Source organism: Rattus rattus, chromosome 2 (assembly GCF_011064425.1).
Source record: "Rattus rattus isolate New Zealand chromosome 2, Rrattus_CSIRO_v1, whole genome shotgun sequence".
NCBI classification, from domain to species: Eukaryota; Metazoa; Chordata; class Mammalia; order Rodentia; family Muridae; genus Rattus; species Rattus rattus.
The window spans coordinates 168,268,395-168,292,351 of record NC_046155.1 but is presented as its reverse complement, the minus strand read 5'-3'; the positions used below and the strand labels follow the sequence as shown (position 1 = coordinate 168,292,351).

General features: G+C 52.5%; 2 protein-coding genes across 2 annotated transcripts; one reads left to right on the top strand and one right to left on the bottom strand.

Annotated features, from left to right (window-relative positions):
• The first annotated feature begins 2,993 nt into the window (after positions 1–2,993).
• Ttc9b (tetratricopeptide repeat domain 9B) lies at positions 2,994–5,365 on the top strand. Its single transcript, XM_032894100.1, has 3 exons — positions 2,994–3,620; positions 4,196–4,378; positions 5,163–5,365. The coding sequence occupies exons 1-3, from the start codon at positions 3,200–3,202 to the stop codon at positions 5,276–5,278; spliced, it is 720 nt and encodes a 239-aa protein (XP_032749991.1). The 5' UTR covers positions 2,994–3,199; the 3' UTR covers positions 5,279–5,365.
• A 164-nt stretch (positions 5,366–5,529) lies between these two features.
• On the bottom strand, positions 5,530–23,307 carry Map3k10 (mitogen-activated protein kinase kinase kinase 10). Its single transcript, XM_032894099.1, has 10 exons — positions 22,098–23,307; positions 17,624–17,804; positions 14,038–14,186; positions 13,500–13,675; positions 12,305–12,551; positions 10,686–10,802; positions 8,220–8,373; positions 7,989–8,101; positions 6,984–7,664; positions 5,530–6,134 (listed from the first exon to the last, which is right to left on the bottom strand). Exons 1-10 carry the CDS (start codon positions 22,777–22,779, stop codon positions 5,812–5,814), a joined length of 2,823 nt encoding a protein of 940 aa, XP_032749990.1. The 5' UTR covers positions 22,780–23,307; the 3' UTR covers positions 5,530–5,811.
• Positions 23,308–23,957: the final 650 nt, after the last annotated feature.

The window sequence follows — 23,957 nt, the reverse complement described above, 5'->3', positions numbered from 1 at the left end:
GAGCTGTCCGAGGTCTGCGTTGCGCTCCTAGTCGCGCCCCTCCGGCGACCCGCATCGCACCTCTGCCTTTCTCAAGTACTCACGGCCCAAGCTTGGCAACCACTCTCTTGCTTCACATCCTGCATCCCACACCTCCCGGAGACCCAGCCCGACTCAAAAATAAACAAAACAAAACAAACAAAATCCCGAAGTACCTTGGTAGTTTTTAATTCAACAAAAAGTATTTATTTTATTTGGAGAGCCTTACTGGTCGAATTTCATCCTTATTGGTGGAATTTCAGTCCCGCACTCGTTTTTGACTGGTTGCTTCTTGCTTATTCCTCTGATTGGATAATCACAGCAAATCTCTTGAAGAAAGGAAGAGCCAAATTCTAGCCTCTTCCGCCAGGGGGCACTGGCGGGCTTCCCGAGGGCTGATCTTTCGGGAAACCTCCCCTCACCCCCGTCCCCAAACTGGAATCCTTTCAGAGGTGGGAAGGAACTGCTGAGGATGGGACAGGTGAATAAACTGGGCCCGCCCTATTTACGAAGAGCACTGCCTCGACCTGCATTGCTGGCTTCACAAATTTTGTAAAACTGAAGATCTATGATCCCATCCATAAACACTAATAATATGCAGGCTGGAGAGATGGCTCAGTAGTTAAGAGCACTGACTGTTCTTACAGAGGTCCTGAGTTCAAATCCTAGCAACCACATGGTGGCTCACAACCATCTGTAATGGGATCTGATGCCCTCTTCTGGTGTGTCTGAAGACAGCTACAGTGTACTTATATGTAATAAATCTTTAAAAAATAATATGCATGTATGAACACATCATATATGTATATATGTATACATCATATATACATAATATAGGGTCTTACTAAGTAGCCCAGGCTAGCCTCAAATTCAGTTTTCCCGCCTTCGCTCCTTGGGTTCTGGGGTTGCAAGCATGTGTCGCACTCTTGGATAATTTAATGTTATAAAGGATTTATTTATTCTTGTGTGTCTGAGTGAGTTTGTGTCCACCATGTAAATGCAGGTGCTCTTGGAGACCAGGAAAGAGTATTGGATTCCCTGGGACTGAGGTTACCTGTGGTTGTCAGCCAGCACGTGGGTTCTAGGGACTGCACTCAACTGCTCTGCAAATGCAGCAGGAGCTACCCCTGAGCCACTCTTCAGCCCCTAACTCGATACTTTTAACTGATTGTAGAAACCCAACACCACACACGCAGACCTGGGAAGGCCATCAGCCTGGGAAAGTCTTTTCTGTTTGAGGGCTGGAATATAGTTTAGTTGGTACGTGAAGCCTTGGATCAGCTCCCTAGTGTTGCATAAACTCCAGGCATGGGGATCTGTACCCCAACATATGTAATATGTAATGCCAATCCTGGAAAAGTAGAAACAGGAGGATCTGAAGTTCAAGGTCGCCCTCGACCAATAGCAAGGTTGTGTTTTTTAAAATTTTCTATTTTTATTTTCTGTGCACTGGTGCTTTGACTGCATGTATGTCTTGTGAAGGTGTCAGAGCCCCTTGAACTGGAGTTACAGGTGGCTGTAAGCTGCCATGTGGTTGCTGGGAATTGAACCCAAGTCCTCTGGAAGAGCAGCCATGCTCTTAACCACAGAACCAGCTCTCCAGCTCTCCCAGCCCTTTTGTTGTTGTGGTTTTGTTTCTTTTTGCCTGCATATGAGTATCTTGAAAAGAAACTCTGAGAGGGTTTTTAATTTACCTTTTTATTTGTGTGCACGCTTATGTGTGCGCATGCGCGTGTATCTGTAGGAAGGGGTCAGATGACCTTCAGGAACTGGTTCCACAGAACTTACACAGTCAGGTTTGGATGGCTACTGCCTTCACCTACTGAACTAGGTTGCTGGCCCATAATGAAAGGATTTCTTTCCTTTCCCCCCTCTTTTTGGAATCAGAGTCTCACTCTGTAGACCAGGCTGGCCTGGAAGCCACAGAGTTATGTCTGCCTCTGTCTTTTTTTTCCATTTTTCATTTTTTAAGATTTATTTATTTATTATATATAAGTCATTGTAGCTGTCTTAGACACACCAGAAGAAGGCTGTAAGCCACCATGTGGTTGCTGGGATTGAACTCATGACCTCTGGAAGAGCAGTCAGGGCTCTTAACTACTGAGCCATCTCTCCAGCCCTGGCTCTGTCTTCTGAGTGCAGGGATTACACCACCACAGCCCAGCAACATTTCCTTGGCTGTCCTTATTGTACTGGTGGCTCTGGGCTGTTGGTGGGGACCCTGTCACCTCCTCACTGGCTTTTCTGGAAGTGAATGAAGGCAAAGGACAGAATGGCCAGGTTTCAGAGTTGCCCTTCGTCCAGGAAGTCCCCAGTCCCACTTCACCCAGGGCAGATGCCTCCTCTGGACGTCTCCATCTTAGCCATGGTCCTTGTCCTGTGCTTCCCAGGACCACCCACTTTGGGCTATCACAGGTCTGTCTCCCCACTAGACTGTGGACCTAGGAGATGTAGCTATAATCTAAATAATTCTTCTCTTTTCCTCTCTCTCCTTCCCTTCTCCTTACTCCATTCTCCCACACCCACCGTTTCTTTGTAGCCCATGACTGGTCTGGAATTTCCTCCTTAGCGCCACGTTAGCTTCTAACTTTCCACCCTCCTGCCTCAGATGCCCGAGTGTGATCACAGTCAGGTGCCGCCCCGCTTGACTCTTGTTTTTGTTTGTTTTACCATGACCCATCACCCCCCAGAACAGAAAATGAGCAATGGCTATTTGTTTGTTACATAAAGAATCTATTCCAACGTGTTTACTGTTGTCCCACACTACAGTATTATAGGTAATTTGAGGGGATCATGGAGTATTGAGAAACTAGTGTCTGAATCTGGGCAGCTTGACTCCCTATCCTGTATTCTTATCCAACGTGCCAAATGACTAGTGGGCTGAAAACCAGCTTTCCACCAAACTGATGTCTGCCCGCTCAGCCTTTTTCTTCTAGAAATCTCCCGGAGAGCATGCAGGCGGGTAGGAGGTTAAGGACTGTGAGGACAAGGGAGAGGCGCCAGAACGACCAGACCTAGGCTGATTTGAGGGTGAGCGAGGGAGAGTTTGGAGGGGTTTTTCTAGACCCATAGGGGGCAGCCGGAGACGGCAGCCAGAGATGTGGGGGCGGAGAAAGGGTGGGGACCGGCCCCGCGGGGGGCGATGCGGTAGCTGCTGCAGCGGCCGCAGGAGTTTCCCACAATGCAGCGCGGCGCGCTGTCCCCGGTGCTGATGCTCAGCGCTGCCCCGGAGCCTCCACCGCGCCCGCCTCCCGCCCTTTCCCCGCCGGGCCCCGGCTCAGCGCCTCGCCATGGCTCTGCTCGCTCGGGTCCTGCCCCAGAGCCGTCTGGGGGCCTGGCCGCGGCGCTCGACAGCAGCCTGCGGGCTGCCGTGGCGTTCAAGGCGGAGGGTCAGCGTTGCTACCGAGAGAAGAAGTTCCGAGAAGCCATTGGCAAGTACCACCGGGCACTGCTGCAGCTGAAGGCTGCTCAGGGGGCCCGCCCTGGCGGTCTGCCCGCCCCCTCCCCGGGACCCCCCACCAGCCCGGGGCCCGCCCGCCTCAGCGAGGAGCAGCGGCGCCTGGTGGAGAACACAGAGGTTGAATGTTACGACTCCCTCACTGGTACGGGGCCGTCGGGGATGTGGGTGGGGGCGCAGAGGACACGGGTGAGACAGGTGGGTGTTGAGGGGCAATCAGGAGGCCTTAGGACCTGGGGGTGGTGGCTGGAAGCAGAAGGAGTCAGGGCTGTGGTCTGGTGGAAAAGACTTCAGAACTTGATGAGGACAGGAGTTGGGAATAGATGAACAGGGCTTCTTGGATGGAAGAATCAGGGGCTTGGATAATGGGCTCTTGACTTGGTCTTCCAAGCCCCACTTCCCTGACTCGTTCTTTCCCCCGGTCTGCCATGCATGAGCCAAGGTTAAAAGGCTTAGCATGCACTAGCTATTTCGTTCTTGGACCCTCACTTCTGTAATTTGCTTGGGGAAACCTCCAGCTAATTGCTTCAGACGTGTCTGTCCTGCGCCCTCTAGAGGAGGCGCAAATAGATCTTATACCAATGGGCTAGCTGACTAGTGTCCCCTGGTGGCCAGAGCAATCCCTTAGGCCTAGGGAAAGAGGCCGGGTTATTCCAGGTCATGTGAATCCTAGGGAATGCAGGCTGTGTCTGAGGGTACAGGGTCTCTGCACCCCCACAGCTTGCCTCCTGCAGTCGGAGCTAGTGAACTATGAGCGTGTGCGTGAGTACTGTCTCAAGGTGCTGGAGAAACAGCAGGGCAACTTCAAGGCCACCTATCGTGCCGGCATTGCCTTTTACCACCTGGGCGATTATGCGCGTGCGCTGCGCTACCTACAGGAGGCCCGCAGCCGAGAGCCCACAGGTGAGTGGCAGGGCTGGGCTGGGCTGGGCAGGGCAGGGGGTTAGAGCAGAGGAAACCACGGCAGGAGGACCAGGGCAGAGTCAAGCTATCCCAGGGAAATGCTGTTACCAGCTCTGGACGAGCTCTCTCTAGCTACCTAAGACTCCTCATACACGCACCCATTAGCCAGCCACTTTCCCCAAAGGTGTACTCACCTTGTCCCTCTGACATTTCCCCAACCAATTCTCATCATTGGGAAACTGAACCCAGGGCCACATGCATGCAAGACAAACACTGCGTCCCCAATACATTGACCTATCCCTTATCCACTCACCGATGATGGCTTTGACTACTTCTCCCCCACACCCATATTCCTCTGCTCCCTCCCGGTCACATTCAGCTCCTCAGTCACTTTTTGCCCTCCACTCATCTACTCATGCTTGCTCTGCCCTTGGGGGGAACCAGCCAGGGGACTCGTGTCCATGTGTGTGTAGACATGACCCAAGCCCATGAGGAGGGAACACAGCAGGTGCTAGATGCAGAGTTGTGGGAGCGAAGAGGCAAGATTAGCTTTCCTGTGAAGTGGTTTGGTGTGAACAGTTGTCACTTGGGGATGAGTGGAGGTGTGAGAGGAGCCTCTCCTGACAGAACGCTGCTGCTGCTGCTGCACGTGTGAGGTAGGAGGTGTGAATGTCTCGGGGTGGCTGGTACAGCTGAGGTGCTGGGAGTGGAGTCACCGACTGTCCTGAGGACATCAGCTGCTGTCTCAGGACACCCAGATAATGTTGCCATCCCTCCCCTGCAGACACCAATGTTCTCCGCTACATCCAGCTGACTCAGCTGAAGATGAACCGTTGCAGCCTCCAGAGGGAAGACAGTGATAGTGGCACTGGAGGCCCAGCTCGGAATGTCGTGGGCTGAGGCCAAGGGGCAGCCTCCACCTTATTCCCTCCAACCTAACCAGGCAACTCCCCCTGACCCGATTACTGGTAAAGCACCTGCTACTGGTGTCGCCTTTGTGTGGTCTTATTGTGGGGATGAAGGAGCAGATCTATACCTTGGTGTCACTTCCTCATAAAACCAGAGGCCCAGGGAGGAAAAGTAGGGTTTAGAGGTGTCCCATTGTGGGGTAAGTCAGCCGAGGCTGGGGAAGCACACACAGCCAAGCTTGGTAGGGGGCAGGGGTTACCTTTAATGCTGCGTTTTGTGCCAAATCCCCCACAATGTCCTGTCCCTGAGTATCCCTGCCCACCCTCTCCCCACAGCAGGTTGGGCCCAGAGCTCCACAACCTGGGGTACAAAGGAATAACTTAAGTGTCCTCCCCTCCCCCCTTCCCCAATAAATAGAGTGAGTATCCTGCCCAGGGCCTCCCCCACCTTGGCAAATGGTGGGCTGTGGCGGGGCCTGGGGCGCTACATTCATGGCTGCCCAGGCGGGTGGTGATGGGCAGGTCTCAGTGAGAGCCATAGGCCCCACACAGGGGCACTGTATTGTCCTGGCTCTGACCCTCCATGTCCATGTCCAGCAGCGTGGGCTGCACGCTGAGAGGCCCAGGGCTCTCTGGAGTGTCTGGCCTGCTTGGAGGCGAGATGCTGAGTGTTCGGCCAAAGGAGACCAGTTTCCAGGGGTCCAGACGGGGGCGGCTGGCAGCTGGCCGGGGTCTTGGGGCAAAGGTGAGGGTGGTGGGACGGCCAGGGAACTCCAGGGGCCGGCGTCGGGTAGGGAACAGGGCCTGGGGGTCGGGCAGTCGAGGGAAGTCCAAGGGATCTCGAGGACCTGGGGAAAGAGGTTCACATGCGGTGAAGGGTTGGGGTAAAGGGGCCATTTCTACGCCAACACTCATCCTTGGAAAGTGGTGTTACTGGCTCTTATAAAATCCTCAGATCTTGCTGCCCCCGTTTTCTAGTAAGGCCACAGCCATCAGCAGCCCTGTACTTGGACCTTGAACAAGCTCTCAGTTTCCAATGGCCCATTCTTCTGGAAGATGACCTTTTAAAATTTTCTCTGACAAGCTGGAACCCGTGTAGCGGAGGATGACCTTGAACTCCAGAATTGTAGGTGTGAAAACATCCAGTTGTATGTGGTGTTGGATCACACCCAACACGTTAAGACGATCAACCACTCCACCAAAGGAGCGGCACCCAGCTCGGTTTCCCATCTTAGGGGCAGCCTCAGGTAGCCGAGACTACTCTCTAACTCCGAGTGTGGCCCAGGTTGGCCCCAAACTGCTAATGCTCAGGACTGCTTCACAGTGTGTGCTCCTCACCACTCCCAGCCCCTGCCTGTCTCTGAAGTGATCCAAGCAGCACCTGGCTGGGGCAGAGATTCAAACCTGACCACAGCTGCTGTAAACCAGAACCCGGGGCCTGCAGGGCACAAGTAATTCCTGACCCTGCCGCCATCCTGACCATATTGCAGGCTAAAAAGCAGAGACAGTGCTGATAGCTACCAATGCTTCCACTTGCCCTCAAGTCACCTACCCCGTCTTTGCTGACATTATAGTCACCTCCCAATTTATCCCCAAGCCCCACAATGCCCCCCAACCCCGCAATGACGGCAGGGGATGCTCGGAAGAAGACCCGGGTCAGTCGCCTGTGAAAGGTGGCTTGTACAGGCCCCACTCACCGTGGTTGGTGAGCTCTGGAAGCTCCCGCTGTCTCAGAGCCCCATCCGATGGTGTCCGTCTGTGTCCACGGCTCACAGCGTGGGCCGCAGTGACGTGGGTGGGCGTGAGCGACTGCCGGGGGTCCTTCTTGAAGCTCTCCAGCTCTACGTCCACAAGAGGATTGGTGCTAGGTGAGGGCGGGAGCGGAGAAGGCGGCGGGGAGGGCGCAGTGGGGGCAGCCTCATCACTGTCAGAGCGCAGCAATGAGCGCGTAGAGTTGCAATCAGATACAGAAGATAAAGACACCAGGGTGGCCGAGGGTGCCAGGCCAAAGCCTGGGGCTGTCTCTTCGCGGCGACCTCCTGGGCGCCCTGTTGGGCTGAGACCCCGAGGGAAGCGGCCGGGCCGTGGGAAGAAGAGACCGTCCAGCCAGCCCCGCTGCTCCTCACCATCCCCGGCCCGTGCCTCGGCAACGTCGGCGCCCAGGCCCACCGCACTCAGCAGCGTGGCGCAGCCCAGCAGAGCCAGATCACAGCGCCTCCGAGCTCCGTGTCCCGGCCGGGAGGGGGTCGCAGCCGGCGGCTCCCAAGGCGGCTGAGCACAAGGAGAGGGCTCGGCGGGCAGAGGCACCTTGAGGTAGGACGGGGTGGAGTAGGGGGAAGGGGGCACGTTGTTGCCTTCATCTGCCTCCGCAAATTCTTCTGCAATCGGAGAGGTCCGTCACTCAGCTGACATTCTATCTCCTCACCTGGAACTGGTTTTCCTTTCCTCCCCTTCCCCTAGAGTTGGTGGCAAGGATTTCCTCCAATGACCTCCAATCATAGCAACCCTCCGCCCCCTTCTCTAGGTGCCACTGTCATCCAAAAGTCTCTCCTTCCAGAGCCTTGCTTCTGAAATTGAGAGCCAATCTGAGGCCAGTAGCTGCTCTCTCTTCTGGGCACGTCTCACCTCGGTCTGGGGTGATGTCCCCTCGGCCAGGACTTCTCCTGTCCCCATCACTCCCCAGAGCACCCCCATTCTCTTACCCATCTCATTGAGGCTGGCGAAGCCTGGGGCCATGGGGGTGTGCTTAGGGGATTTGCCCAGGTTGGGGGCGCTCGAGGACCACTGTTTGCTTCCTTCCCCCAGGGCCTTGAGCCTGCAGGGGCACAGGGAGATAGGGTCAGGGCAAGGGCTAGGCCGGTATAGGGGCAGGCGGGCGGGCAGGCGGGCGGGCGGGCGGGCAGGCGGGCGGGCGGGCAGCTATACACCCGTACCTCTCCTCTCCTCCGGCCCGCTCCTTTTGTAAAGTGGAACTGGGACCCCACGTCCTGCCTTTCTTCTTGCCCCCAACCAGTTCTTCCTTTTTTGGTGGCCCACTGCGGCTCCATGTTCCACTGCCACCGCTGCTGCCACAGTCTACGGGGGTCACTGCAGGAGAGAAGTGATAAGCAAGTCATGGAGCCCCTATCAGCCTAGGAGCCCGTCTGACAGCGACTCCTACGTAAATCCCTTCTAAGGTGCTCCGCTATCAGGGCGTGGCTTAACTCAGCAAAGCTACAGGCCCCGCTTTAAGCTTTCGCATTCATCTCCAGAGCCCTGCATCCTCACTCCCCTACCTAAGCCTTCAGCTTCATTCTGATGAGCACAGCCCTGAGTTCTGGAGTTGGCTCTGTTCCTCCATGCTCCGAGTGCACCCTGATGTGGAGAGACAACTCCCACCAAGGTGTCCTCTGACCTTCACATGCATCCGTTGCACAAGTGCACCCATCCACGTGCATACACATTAATTTACCAATGCAATAAAAATAACGAGCTACATTCTAACCTGGAAGACAAAGTAAGACTTAAATGAAAACAAAAGGCTGAGGAGGAAGTTAGCTTCTAGTGTTCGCCTCTTAGAATCCCTGGGTTCTGGGTTGAGGCACATGCCTATAATTCGGAAACAGGGAGGTAGAGGGGGAAGGATCCGCAGTCCAGGAGTTCAAGGTCATCCTTAGCTACACAGTGGCAGACCACCCTGGGCTACAGCAGACCATGAGACAGGCATGTAAAGGAAAAGTTTAGTAGTTTGGGATTTTATGTGGACTGGGCTCTGCGTGCTCCCCGTGTGTGGACGGCAGTTCTGCTCCCTCAGCCGCACGGACTACACACACCTCCAAAGAATGCGCCTGTGCCGTGCTCCTGTACTTCCCGTCTTTAAATGGTATAGATTTCTCCACCCCGGTAACAACCACATTTAGACAGCTCCCATTCAAGTGAGCCCCCAAGGATCTGGATACAGGAAAAACAGAAGGGCTGATCCAGCATGAACTGGTTTCTTCCGTTATTCTCAAGTCAACTTTTAAGGTAAATCACCTATTTTTCATCTAGTCCCTATGCATAATCAGATATAGGCATATGTATACCATCTACACACACATACATTTATACACATACACACACTCACACACACACACACTCACATCTATTCTCTCTCTCTCCCTCTCTCAAAATGGCAGCAAGGGCAGGGGCAAAGCTCAGCGATAGAGCGCGTGCTTTACATATATGATGCCACGAGGCCTTGCGCACTGCCAAACACTTTTTAAAAAGTAATGGGCTGGAAAGACAGCTCAGAGGTTAAGAGCACTGGCTGCTCTCGAAGAGGACCCAGAATTTGGTTGTCAGCACCCACATGGCAGCTTAAAGCCATCTGTAAAGAAGGTGACTCCCTGGGACTGGAGAGATGGCTCAGGGGTAAAGAGCACTGACTGCTCTCCCAGAGGTCCTGAGTTCAAATCCCAGCAACCACATGGTGGCTCACAACCATCTGTAATGGGATCTGATGCCCTCTTCTGGTGTGTCTGAGGACAGCTACAGTGTACTTATATATAATAAGTAAATAAATCTTTAAAAAATGAATATGACTCCCTCTTCAGGTTCCTCAGGCACTCTATATGCATACTGTGTGGTCATAGGAAAACACTCATACCCAAGACATAAAAATAAATAATAAAACCTTTTTTGTTAAATAATGACGTTTTAAAAAAATTAGTCAGATCGTGTCTCCGTGGCTGCATATTCTGGCCCTGTGGCCCCCTTTCCATGAAACATCCCATCCCTCTTTGCTGTGCCGAGCTGGCCTCTGGGCTGGAACCGTGCTGCCCTTCTCCCTAGCCGTGTCTTTGCTGTTCCTTCTGTCAGGGGCATGCACACTCTCAACTACCAAGGGCACTGGCAGACCTCACCTCAGGCCCCCGGCTGGGTAGTGTCAGCCTTTTTGTGACACCCACGTTCCTGGGCTGAGGGCTCGCAGAAGCTGCTCAGTCTACTCCAGGCTCACACAGAACAAAGGCGGGGGTCCTGCCTGTGGAGCCAGCATCTCCAGGTCCTCAGAAGTTGGGTTTGGGTGTGAATTAGGCCAGCAGCTTTTCTGTGCTCCCAGCTTGCAGAACGGACCATACACCCCAGGGTCTGAACTCTGTGACCAACCTGTCTTAAAGCATGGCCATGTATTCTACCAATACAATCTCTCTGGAGAACCCTAATACTCCCCACCTCTCAATTTTTGGTGCTGGGGACACAACACAATTACAGGCCCTACTACTGAGCTATCCATACCCCCAGCCCCAACGTCTTTCCTTCTATTCCCTTCCTGGAAATGACCTTGTTGTGTTTTGTTACCTGTTGCCCTTGCTGAGCACCAGGAATGCCAGCACTGAGCTGAGGTGTGCCCACTGACTGTGAGGGCCTTGTGTACTCACAGCGAATGGCCCTCAGCCGGGGAATGATGCTGGGGCTGGCAGGAGGGCTGGCCCCATCGGATCCTTTCCTCTTGTCCAGGGTGGGGGAGGCCTGGACAGTGATCTTGTGTTCAAATCCTGAAAGCAGAAGGAGGCATCCTAAGTACTGCACTGTGATAAGCAAGGGAGATCCCCGCTGTCCGCACAGCGGGGATGGCAGCAGCTGGATCTCAAAGGTGCTCCCCAGACCCATCATGTACCAGGGCTGCCAGAACCCTCTTAGAAATGAGTCTTGCTTTTCCTGGACGAATAGACTTAGAGGGGCCCAAACTGTGCTTGACCAAGAATGCAGGCCTGAGTCTCCACCCCTGTGGCAGTTAAGTTTCATGTGACCATGAGGCACTTGGGGCAACCTCGGGAGAGGAATTTAATATTCACGCCTGATGACACGTAAGGAAGATACCACATTTGGTTGTTGGAGGCACTAAAGACACTGGACACAAACTAGGCAGGTGAGTCTACTTCAACGTCTATAAAACCCTAGTATAAACCTAAAAACACATGAATATTTGCAGCGTCAGAGGTCAGGCCTCTGCATGCTAGGCAAGTACCCAACCACTGAACTACATGCCCAGCCCCCCAAACCCCATCTTTTGGGGGGCGTGCTGGGGAAAGTAACCCAGTACCCTGCACCTGTTAGGACGTTAGGCAAGTGCTTGACCAGCAAGCTGTACCCCTATCCCCCTCAGAGCCACAGCCCCATTACCTGTTTTATTTCTAGGTAAGGTTTCACTATGTAGCTCAGACTGCCCTGACCTCTGTATCCCAGGCTGTCCAGAAATCGACCATCTGCCTCTGCCTCCCCAGTGCTGGCATTATAGGCAGGCACCATCATGCCTGACATGGAAATTTAACACCTATATCAAGATATGCTATAAATATAAAACGCACTGGATCTCAATGATTCAGTGCAAAAACAAGAACATATTTTAGTGGCTTTTTGTTTTGTTTTTTTAGTATTGCTTACATAGACATATTGGGCTAATTAAAACATACCCACTGTCTCACAGTTTCTTTTGTGTCGTGATTTGAGATATATAGCCTGGTCTTTCTTATTCAAGGAAGAAGGCCTTGAACTCTAATCCTCCTGCTCCCACTTCCCAAGTGATAGGATTATGGGCATGTGCCATGGCACCTGGCTTCTTTTTCACGTTTCAACGTGGCTGCCAGAATACTTAACGCTATGCACGTGGCTGTATCTCCACTGGCTGTACTGTGGGTAGCCTGGCGCTGTGGTTTCTGTGTCAGGTAGGGAACCAGTCTTTTGTTTCTGAGACAGCCTTAACCCGTATCCAGGGTGGCCCGGGCTGGCCTTGGGCTCGTGGTGGTCCCCTGGATGTCTCAGGGTGGATGCTGGGATGACAAATGTGAGCTATCATTCCTGGCTTTATGGGTCATCTTTTCTATGCGATGGATACACTTGCAACAGGAAAAAAACTTTAAGGTGCCGAGAGTGCAGCTCGGTGGGAAAACAATCTTGCCAAGCACGTATAATTGTCCTAATGAATCAAGCAACCCTCTATGGAGACATACCCCGCCCCCAAGAAGTTTCTCGGGGCGCTCAGGGAACTGGGAGGTACCGGAGGGCAGGCTGATGTGGCTGCTGCCTTCCCGTAGCTTGAGCAAGCGGCTGCGTTTGAAGTTGCCCTTGCGTTTGCGGACCCTGGGCTTCTCCTGGCTCAGCTGGCTCATGAGCAGGTGCAGTTCACGTTCTACGATGTCCATCTCTCGCTCCGCCAGCTCCTGCTCCCGCCGCCGCAGCTGCTCTTCCTGAAAACGCTGCTCCTGCGCGGCCCGCAACAGCTCTTCTTCGCGGCTGCGCAATTCCTGGTGGGAGGGAGGCAGGCAGACCGACCCGGAGGTAGGGCTTAGGTGCGGGACCCGGCCCATGGTCCCAGGACAATTGGGTCTTGTGGGCATCAGGCTTTGGGTTCACATCCCTCCAGTTTGGGCTTTACTAGTTAAGATGAATGCCATGGGGTACTGGAGAGATGGCTCAGTGGTTAAGAGCACTGACTGCTCTTCCAGAGGCCCTGAGTTCAATTCCCAGCAACTACATGGTAGCTCACAACCATCTGTAAAGAGATCTGATGCCTACAGCTACAGAATACTTATATATAATAAATAAATCTTAAAGAAAAAAAGATGAATGCCATGGCAAGGACTGAATTAGCACCCCAAAAGGGTGCTTTTTCTCTTTCCTTTCTGTTTTTAAGACAGGGTCTTATGAAACCTAGACTGGCCTCCAACTCACTACACCCTGGAGAGCAACAGGTACCACACCATGCCTGGTTTATATTGTGCTATGATACAATCCAAGGTTTTGAGTCTGCTAGGCAAGCGTTCCATGCCCTCTACACCCCTAGTCCTATTCCAGTTCTCAGCTCTTCTGTTTGTTAAGTGAACTGTCCTTTGGTAAACAAGCATACACAAAAGCAAAGAGTAGTGGAAAACTTCAGACATGCCCCAAAGCAAAGAACAGTGCCCTTGTTACCCATTACCTCTCGTTGTCAGTCACCTACACCTTGCAAGTCTGTTCCTTTCCTTTTCCACCCTCTCAGTTTATGCTAACATTTATAGCATGCAGTATCCCCTGTAAGTACTTCAGCACAGGGGGCCTTTTTCTTATCAGTCCGCTAACAGAGAGCTGTCTTAACATGCAAAAATACCCTGCATGGACCCAAGGAGGATGGGGAGGGTTCAGGGAAAGGGATTCTGAACTGCCCAAGGCATCAGAACTAGGATCTCCACCCCATCCTTGTCTCCTGCCTTCACCTTCTCCTTGGTCCGAAGGTCATCGAACATATGCTGAATCTCCAGCTTCCAGTCTTCCTGCAGTGAGTGGAAGGACTCCAGTGGCATCTGGAACAGGGCTGACTGCTCGATGACCTCCAGCTGCTTCAAGATGCTGCCAAAATCTGGTCGCCCATGAGGGTCTGGGTCCCAGCATTCTGGGGTGAGGAGGGGAGGGAGAATGGGGCAAGGGTCAGCATCCATGCTCAGAGCAAGGCAAGACACAGCTACGTTTCTGTCAACAAGGGAAATAATGGGAAGGAACACCAGGACCTGCTCAGAGGGATCCAGGTTCAGACAGGAACCCCAGTATCAGATGCCCTCAGGAGCTCTGGGTCTGGCCAGAAAATGGGTATGGGAGCCATGGAGGCAATGGTGGGGATGACAGCTTGGGCTCCAGAGCCTTCTCCCCCATTCCTGGGCCCATTGGAATGCAAGGATGGTATAAAGGGGAGAGGTGTGGCCCAAGGGACCCTGTCCCCAAAGCTGAGCCTACCCTCTCCACAGGGCCCTGGCTCACCCTCCAGTAGGCGGGCAAAGGGCTCGGGGCACGTGGAGGGGATGGGTAGCGTCAGCTTGTTCATAGCCACACCGTAAGCCACGGCCAAGGCGTCGATTTCTCGGTAGGGGACCTCCCCGGTCAGCAGCTCCCAAAGAAGAACCCCGAAGCTGCAGGCGGGGAGAGGGAGGGTGATGCCACAGCCCACCCCAGTCTTCACCTGTACTCCAGCCCTCCCTTGCTCCTACTTCAGCCTAGCTGGTGAGCCCACATGAGCCTGATTTGACCTCCACAGGCCTGTTCTTCAAAAGGTAGACAGGGTTGTCTCCTGACATCTTCTGTCTACTTTTCTGACAAATCAAAGTCAAAGTGGAATGTCAATGCCTATTGGGAAATGCCTACTGGCTGTCCTGGAGCTCACTATGTCAAACAGCCTGGCCTTAAACCTCCAGAGTGCTGAACTTCAAAGGGAGCATCACCACACCCAGAGCCATCCTTTTTAATGAACTCATCACTTCTTTGTCTTTTTAAAAACTGCTTTATTGTGGGAGCAGGGGCATGGCTCACACATGGAGGTTTGAGGTAAGTCACAGGAATGTGTTCTCTCCCACCATGTGGGTCACAGGGAACAAAGTCAGATGTAGTCAACCTTGGCAGCAAACACTTTTACCCACTGAGCCATCTTGTAAGCCCTAAAATCAGATCTTAATAAATGCTGAGGGCTGAATCTAGGACCTCATACATACCCACTAGGCAAGCACTCAGACACTGGACTATAGCATCAACAGCAACAGCAGCCCCTCCTCCTCTTCCTCCATCTCCAACGCAACATGGTCTCACCATAGCCAAGGTGGACCTGGAGCTCACTAGATAGCCCATGCTCAACTGACCCCAAATTACAGGTCCTCTGCCTCTGCCTCCTGAGTACATGCCTGGGAGAGCAGTCCTTCATTCCTTCAGTGATCATTGCAGTGTCACTTCTAAACACCCAGCCTCTTCCTTCGTATACCCTGTCCCCTTTGTCAAGAACACTCTTCCTTTGTGTTTTATAGCTTTGTCCTTCAAGTCCTAACTGAGGGTACCCCCTCTGCCAGGAAGCCCTCCTTGATGCCTTAGTTGTGTGCCCACAGTACTTACCTGTCAATACTAGTTAGGACTATTTCCCATGTGTTAGTACTTACCCCAGGCCAGACACTGCTAGGCAGGCTTAGTTATCCTTACAACAAAGTTTCAAGGTAGAAAGAGCTGGCATGATTCCATCTTGCCATCCTTAATGGCAAGGGATACCCACTCTCCCCTCCTCCTTTCTGGTTGGAATGTGGGCGTGAAGCCTGGAGCTCAAGCAGTCATTCTGGATCATGAAGATTACTGTTTGTTTTTTTTTTTAAAGATTTATTTATTTTATGTATGTACACTGTCACTCTCCTCAGACAAGATATTCTTTTTAATGTTGATTTATTATGTATACAATGTTCTGCCTGATTGTATGTCTGCACACCAGAAGAGGGCACCAGGCCTCATTATAGAAGGTTGTGAGCCACCATGTGGTTGCTGGGAATTGAAATTAGGACCTCTGGAAGAGTGGTCAGTGTTCATAACCGCTGAGCCATCTCTCCAGCCCAAGATTACTGGTTTTCAAAAGAAGGTAGCATGATGTCCTCCACTCCCATGTCCCTAGAAACCTACAGGGGCAGTTTGACTGTTACGCTGACTGAGGAGTGCTACTGGTAGCTGGCGGCAGGGAGACATGGCACTTAGTGTCCTGACCTGTAACATCACCACCTTATTTGGGAACACATTCAGGAAGGAGCCATGAGGTGGGGTCACTGTATCACCTGCGTTTTCCAAAAGATTCAGCAACACACATGATCACTTGAGACCTTCACCAAACAGTGCCCATGCTACAGAGCCAGTGGGAACTCTGGTCTGATTTATTCTGCCTCAACATTACTTTGCGACTTTAACGACTTGCAACCTGGCTGGCGACTGACAGTCAATGAGCACACGAGGGCGTGGTTGGCACCCTACACCTAAGAGTAACACCCAACTGCTCACCTCAGTGCCTCCTTTGTGGTGCCCCAATTGTTCAGCTGGCTCCTGGTCACTGAGAACTCAGCTTACACAGTGGTTCTAGGACTAGGAAGTACCTCCCTGTCTATCCCACCTTCATTTATTTTCACGCACAAATACTTTCCTGATCCTTACAATTATTTCACAATTTTCTTCCTTTTTTTTTTTTTTTTCAAACAAACACACACCGAGGCTCACTATGTATCCCTGACTGATCTGGAATTCCACTGAAGGCTGTGTAGACCAGGCTGCTCTACACTTACACAGCTCCATCTGCCTGCCTCTGTAGTCTGATGCTAGGTGTATACCACCATACCTAGCAATAGTGTAAAAGTCGGGGTGTGTGTGTGTGTGTGTGTGTGCATGCGCGGGCACGCGCCTGTTTGCATGAGTGTGTATATACATGTGTGTGCACATGGAGGCCAGGGGTAAACCTCAGCTGTCGTTCTCAGGATCTGTCCACTTGGATTGTGTGGTTTTATTGTTTGTTTCTAATATAGAGTCTCTGTGTAGCCTTTGTTGTACTGGAACTCACTATGTAGACCAGGCTGGCTTCATTGAGATCTATCTGCCTCTGCCTCCCGAGTGCTGGGATTAAAGGTGGCACCTGCGACCACACCCAGGTTCCTTGGTTTTGTTTAAGACAGGTTCTCTCTCTGGGATCTGTAGCTTGTGGTTAGACTGCTGGCCAGCAGGTTGCCCGGATCCCTGTCTCTGCCTCCTCGGTGCTGCTGGGATCACGAGCACATCTCCACACCCAGCTTTTATGTGGATGCTGCGGGTTAAACTGGCTATCATGACCTTCATGGAAAACACTTTACTGATCTAATCGGCCCCCCTATTTTACAATTTTCTTTTAGTTTTTTTGTTACTATCTGTGATGGTAGGGATTTTATTTATTTTGTGTTACTGAGGATTTTACTCAGGGAACTACAGCAAGCCATGCAAGTATGCACTCAATGAGCCACGCCCCAACCCCTCACTGGGGAACTTTAGGTGGATGCTCTTCTCCTGCCTCACTGGGGGAGTCTAGGCAGGGGCTCTGCCACTTAGCCACGCCTCTAACCCTTTGCTAGAGGATGGATTCCAGGCCGTGCTCTACCATTATGCTACATCCACTAACCTCTTATTTTGATTTTGAAACAAGCTCTAAGTTGCTCAGGCAGGTTTTGAACTTGAAATCATCCTGTCTCTGCCTCCTGAGTAGATAACGATCTATGCTAACAGGAAGGGTTCTCTGTTTGCTGACTGTTGTATCTCTAGACATCTGTGTAGCTGGAGGAATGAATGGCTGCATCCAGGTCCTCAACTTCCCAATTCAATGACTTTGCAGTGGACCATGCTTCAGAAGCCCTTCTTTAGTGCTAGCATCTCTTCCTTCTGAAATTTTTTATTCAGGTACAAATTTTTACTCAGGATCTGTTTGAGCCCCAGGAACACTTAACCGCTTGGTCACTGGATCCCCCCACAGATGTCCCTCCCGCCAGCACCTCCTTCCTCTCCCTATCCCTGAGGACACCCGCCAGCCTCTCAGCACCTCCAGACATCGCTGCTTTTGGAGAAGAGGGAGAGGCGGATAACCTCAGGAGCCATCCAGGCGTAGGTCCCAGCCGCACTCATTTTGGTCGTCTTGTGCCACTCTCGGGCAAGGCCGAAGTCTGTGATCTTGAGCACCGTGTCAGCGAGGTTGTGGTTCTCAATGGCCTCCAGAATTAGGACTGGGGGTAGGAAGAAAGGTGGGTCATCAAGACCTGACAGGCTGGTGCCCTAGGCCTCTGCCTTCCTCTTTCTCTTCAATAGGTTATGGGTCCCCATTCTGCACAGTTCCTTCCTGCCCTGGTCAGCAGAAGTGACTTCTTGTGGCCTTTTGCAACACAGTCAACACTGCCCCTCCCTGTGTCTTCATTCTGTCAGGTAGTCACATGGCTGCTCTTTTCCCTAACCAGGCAGAGGGTGAAACCCTGGGCTCTAACTCTGGGAGAATCATGTTACTTATACTGGCCAAGAAAAAGAGGATAGAGAGACAGCTCGGCCATTAAGTGTGTGCTGATCTTGCAGACAACTTGAATTGTATTCTCATCACCCTCACCAGACAGCTTACAACCACATGTAACTTCAGCTCCAGAGGATCTGATGCTTTCTACTGAACTCCACAGAAACCGTGCTTACATACACATATACATGCACACACACACACACACACATATACTTTTAAAGGAGAAGGTAGACACAGTTGGGCATGGAAGCACATGCCTATAATCCCAGAACTTGGCAGCCTGAGGCAAGTGAATAATATATTGGAGGCAAGACTTTGTCTCTAAACCGAAGGAATGAAATGAACATGACAGGCCAATTCAAAGCTTAGCCTGTGAGAAGCCTCTGGCACGATCTTGGCCTCTAGGACTCCTGCCACCACCATGATAATGTGCTTTAAGTAGCCTGCTGGTCCAAAGGAGATGGTAGACACTTGGGAGTAGATCCCCTCTACCCAAGCCCTGCTAAATTACTTTGTTCCCCACCAGCTATAAGAGCACAGACAGTAACAAGGAGCTGTTCCCACACACTGGGTTTGGGGAACGGTCAGTTATGCAGCATTACTGTGATCAAGACTGACTGATACAACCAAGCATACAGCATAGTTCTAGCTGACTGGAGGCAGTGGGTCATCTAACAATGATACCAGTGATGATTAGTGTCTACATTGGGATTACATCCTTTCTAGGAATGGACTCATAATTTTATTGCCTAGCACACTAAGTCTTAGAGAAGTCACCTGATGAAAATCATGTGGCTCTCCTGATAACAGTGTGAAGACTTGAACCAGCTTTGCCATCCTGCCCAATGTCTTAATGCTGAGAGGGTCGATGCTTTGAATGTTTGTGCCATGTTTGAGTAATGGGCATTGACCCAAGGCCTCGTGCATGTGAGACACACTTTAAGACTATGCTACAGCCTCGGCCACATATGCATTCGTTTGCCTGAAGGTTTACATGTCCAATATGTGCTGCCTGGTGCCCAGGGAGACATCATGTATAGAATCCCCTGGAACTGGAGTCACAGGTGTTTGTGAGGCGCCATGCGGGTGGTGGGAACTGAAGTCATGTTAGCCATGTTCTCTGCAGGAGTAGCTAGTGTTCCTAACCGCAAAGCTCTCTCTCCAGCTTCCAGGCCTGGGTTTTGCTGGTTTGAAAAGACCGTCTCCCACTGTAGTCCAGTCTGACCTCAAATCTGCAGCCATTTCCATGGTGCAGCCCCCAAAGCACTGCGATTCTATGCCAGTCTCCACGTTCACCAGTTTTACTATTTCTCCACAGAGGCACGCTCTTCCCGCCTCACGCTCGCTCTGCTTTCCCTATCTCTCTTAGTAAGGTTGATTCCTTTATGTTCAGTTGTTGTGCCCCAGATGCTGCCTTTCTTGACCATCGAATATAACGTATTCACCACAATTCCCTTGGAGTGTCTGAAAACTGGTATTTATTTTCCTTTTTCCCTCTCTTTCTTTCTTCTACCTATGGACCCTGTATATCTATATGTATCTATCATCCCATATCTATAGGTAGAATGATCAATCAACCATCTATTTTTATTTACTATATATAAACTACATGTTAGTGAGGGGTAGGGTTTTCTTCCTGGTCTTTTTCTTTTTTCTTTCTTTCTTTCTTTTTTGGACAGAATCTCATTAGGTAGCCCTGGCTGTCCTGAAACTCACTACGTAGACCAGACTGGCCTTGAACTCACAGATCTGCCAGCCTCTGCCTCCTGAGTGCTGGGATTAGGGTTACAAAAGCACACCTGTCCCTTCTTTTTTTAAAAAAAATATGTTTATCTATTTTGTGTGTGTGTATGTATTTGTGTTTGAGTTGTACCAGACATGTCCCAGAATTAAACTGAAGTTGCCAGGCTGGGCAGCAAGTGCCTTTGCCCAGACAGCCATCAGACTGGCCCCTGACTGACTGATTTACACGGTTGCCCAAACTAGCCTGGGACTCATGTAGCTCAGAGGCTGGTCTCAAACTTACGGCAGTCCTCTTGCCTCAGCTTCCTAATCCTGGGATCAGAGGCATGCCACTACACCCAGCTGTCCCAGTCTCCTCCATGACCCCAGAGCAAGGATGAAGCACAGTAGGTGCTTAAGAATGACTAAACTGAGTCAGGCATGGCAGTACACATCTGTAACTCCATTACCCAGAGGCTGTCAGGATGGCTGAGCAGGTAAAGGCACTTACAACCTGATGATCTGAGTCCATCCCAGAGCCCTCATGGTGGAAGAACAGGCATGACTCCTCTGACTTCCACACATGCATGGTGATGTGTATTTCCAACCCCAATAATAATTAATCTCAAAAAACAAGAATTATTGAAGCAAAGAACAAATGACATCAGACAAGGCACTTCTTGGGCTGGGGTGTAGGAACTGTTGCAGGAGCCCTTGTCCATGACTGCCCCAGAGGAAGCCCAGGCCTTGAGAGCCCAGCCACCTTAGGTAGGTTGTGTCAGAGATGTTCTATGCATCCTCTGGGTGAGGAAGGGCCTAGGATCCCCTCATGCCAGTGGCCCTGCCTCTACTCACCCAGCATTTTATAAATACTAGAATGTGGGCATCTGTACAGGCAGGGACCACCTGCATCTATCTTTTTGAGTCTCCCAGACTGGGCACAGGCCATGGAAGGCCAACAGTACTTGGTCACTCTCTCTGTGGAATGCATGAATGCCAGGCATAGAAGATGAAGACCACCCAGCCCCTCTCTTCTAGGGGCTAAGCTTGCAATTAGTAACGAGCTTAAACACAACAGCTGAGTGGAAACAGACATGAAAATGTAAACCAACAGGTAATGGCTAAGGGGTAAGCACTGAAGGCAAAGGGAGGGTCTCACATTCCTGGGTTAAGAATGACCCACTTGAAGGCAAGGAACGTGCAGGCCTCATTTGCTGTGGAGCGCCCATGCATGTGCTCTGGCCTTGTAAATACCAAATGCAAGACTGAGGCCATCAATTTAAAAGAAAATGAAAGATGTGAAATGAGGCTCCCCAAGGATGGGAGAGCCAAGGAGGCAAAGTCTGCCCAGATGTACACCTAGAAGTATCTAGCACACGGCATGATCTAGCACATACCAGAATCATCTAGAAAGAAAGCAATGGTTCATCTATGAGGGCTCTCAGGGAAACCATGGTGTCTTGATGCTTGGAGAGGGCCTAACTTACCAGTGGGTCCATTGACATTTGCTAATGCCTTGAGATGCATTTGGTTTAGGTATGATTTCTAGGGACCCTTCCCATCTACTTGGCCCATGGCTGACTCAACCAACGAGTCAGCTTTGTGGAACCTGTGACTGGCAAAGTAACCTGGAAGCGTCTTCCATCAGCCACACTCTTCCCAACCCCTTCTTCATCTGTTCCGGTTTGCTGGGGAACCAGCAGCATTTCAAGAGCAGTTTTGATTTGCCCTATTCTATCCCTATCCCAGGGCATTTAAGGCAGTGTCTGGAGACATTTTTGGTTTTGATGGTTGGGAGCAGGGTTGCAGAGTACTAATGACCTCTGTGGGTGGAGTCCCAAGACCACTAAACAAGGTAAAGTGCACAGAACGATCCCCCTACCATTGACAATATCACAAAGGTTAATGGTGAAAGGCTTGGGAAGCCTGGCTCCAACTAGGCCAGCTTCCGTTTATCTCTGCCTGGTAGACTCTGATGCCATGACCAGGTGGTGGTATCATGAGGACAGACTCTGCAAGTGGCAATGAACACAGGGACTGTCATAGTGCCATGGATACACAATCATAGACACACTGTGACTATACCACGAAACACAGTCTGTCTTCCAACCTTTCTGAGCCTCCTTTTACTTCTTAATACAACCAAAGCCCCCCTCACCTGGCCTTGAAAGGCCTTGCAGCCCCTACCTGCCCCATGCACAGGGCCATCTGGTGTCCCTTGCTCTTTCCAACCACCTGGGCTTGGCCTCATAATGTTCAGCGGAAGAGTTTTGGGAGAGAGGATACCACTTACTGTTGATGGACTTGAGGTCCCGGTGAATGATGGGTACAGGGGCATCATTGTGCAGATAGTTCATGCCCCGTGCCACCTGCACAGCCCAGTTGACCAGCACATGAGGGGGGACCCGGCGACCTGCCAGTACCCTGCTCAATGCACCTCCCCGAGCATATTCCATCACCAGGCAGAGGTTTGGGGGGCTGAGGCAGGCGCCCCTCAGGGCAATGATGTTGGGGTGCTTCAGGGCTCCAAAGAGCCGGGCCTCCTGGCGCACCTGCTCCGCTGTCACTGCTGGGTCCCGTTCAGGGTCCAGCCGGGCGGCCTTGACCGCTACTTCCTCTCCACGCCATAAGGCGCGGTAGACCTTGCCAAAGCCCCCCACACCGATGATCTCCTCCAGCTGCAGCTCGTGAAAGGGGATCTCCTGTGGCAGCTGGAGGTCTGTGGGTGCGGCGGGTGCAGCGGGGGCCACGTAGTTGCTGGGGAAGACGCCCACACGGCCGCTGGGCAGCTGCCCTGTCCACCAGCCCTCATCTCCAGACACCGCACAGTCCTGGGAAAGCACCTGGACGCGGTCGCCTCTCCGCAGGGTCAGCTCCTCGTCGCCCACCGCCTCGTAGTCGAACACGGCGGTCCACACTGGCCCCGCGGGGGTCGCGCCCCACTCTCTGGCCGCCGCCCCCTCCTCCTCCTCCATGGGGGAGGGGCCGGGGGCTGCGGGAGGCCGCTTCACGCAGGCTGCCCGCGGAATGCTGAGCACGGAGCCGGGAGGCCGGGATGGGAGACAGTCCCTGCGGACCCCGGGGGGCTCCTGAGGACCATGGCTTGGGGGAGGGCCTCCACTGAAGCGAAGGAATTAAAAAAAAAAAAAACCTAAAATACACCTTTTTCAAAAGACAGGACCGTTCCCTCGGATCTGGCTGTGCAGGAGAGGCTATAGGTTCACCTGTCCCCAAAGATGTCAGGGCGCAAGGAGGGCCGCGTTGAGCGGGGCCCGCCGGCGGAGGCCGAGGCCGAGGGCAGCAAGCGGCCGCCCCTCCCCGCGCCTCTCACCCCGCGCAGCTCCACCGGCGGCCCCCGGCTCCGCATCCCCAGCCACGACCACAGGGCCGGGCGGGGATGGCGGAGCCCCGGGGGCGGCCCCCCCGGGATGGGGTGGCGCGCCCCTCAGCCTCCTCACGCGAGGAACGGGTGGGCGGCCCCCATCCTCCTCAGCCGGCTCCCGGTCGGCCCCCTAAGTCCCTCTCCCCCCCGGGGCTCTTGGCGGTGTCCAGTGACGTGTGGATGCCGCTGCCGCGATGCCGCCTGGGACTTGTAGTCCCAAGCTACGAGGCCTTGGGTTCGTCCCAGGCTACACGAACCCGGGTCCTTAGACCCTATCTCCTATCGGGGGAGAATGAACCAACGCTTTCCACAAGCCCTGCAGGAGCCCGGCTCATGTTGGAGTTCACGGTAGCTGACTCGTTTAGCCAAGAGAAACATAGGAACTGAATGAATGGAGATTACGGACCGGTACTCCTAAAGCGCTTCGGACAAGGTTCGCAGGACAGTCTCTCGGGTCCCAGACTGGAAGTGAGTGCTGGGAAATGTAGTTCGTTCGTGGACCATCGCGTTCCTTGAAACCACCTGCATCAGAGAGCAATGGGTGACTGGTGCAAGTTAGGGCGCAGGCTTGAGCGTCCTCTATGAGCAGGGGCAAGCTGGAGGGTGAAGTGTACTGTCTCGGAGAATTCATAGCCACATTTGCTTGAGTCATCAGCTCTGGGATCACTGGCAACTGCAGCCTGAAGTTGTTCAAACTCTTCTGCCTCCTATAATGAGCTTCAGTTTGGGGGGGTGGGGGGTGCAGGGGGCTTTGCTCAGATGACAGGTGAC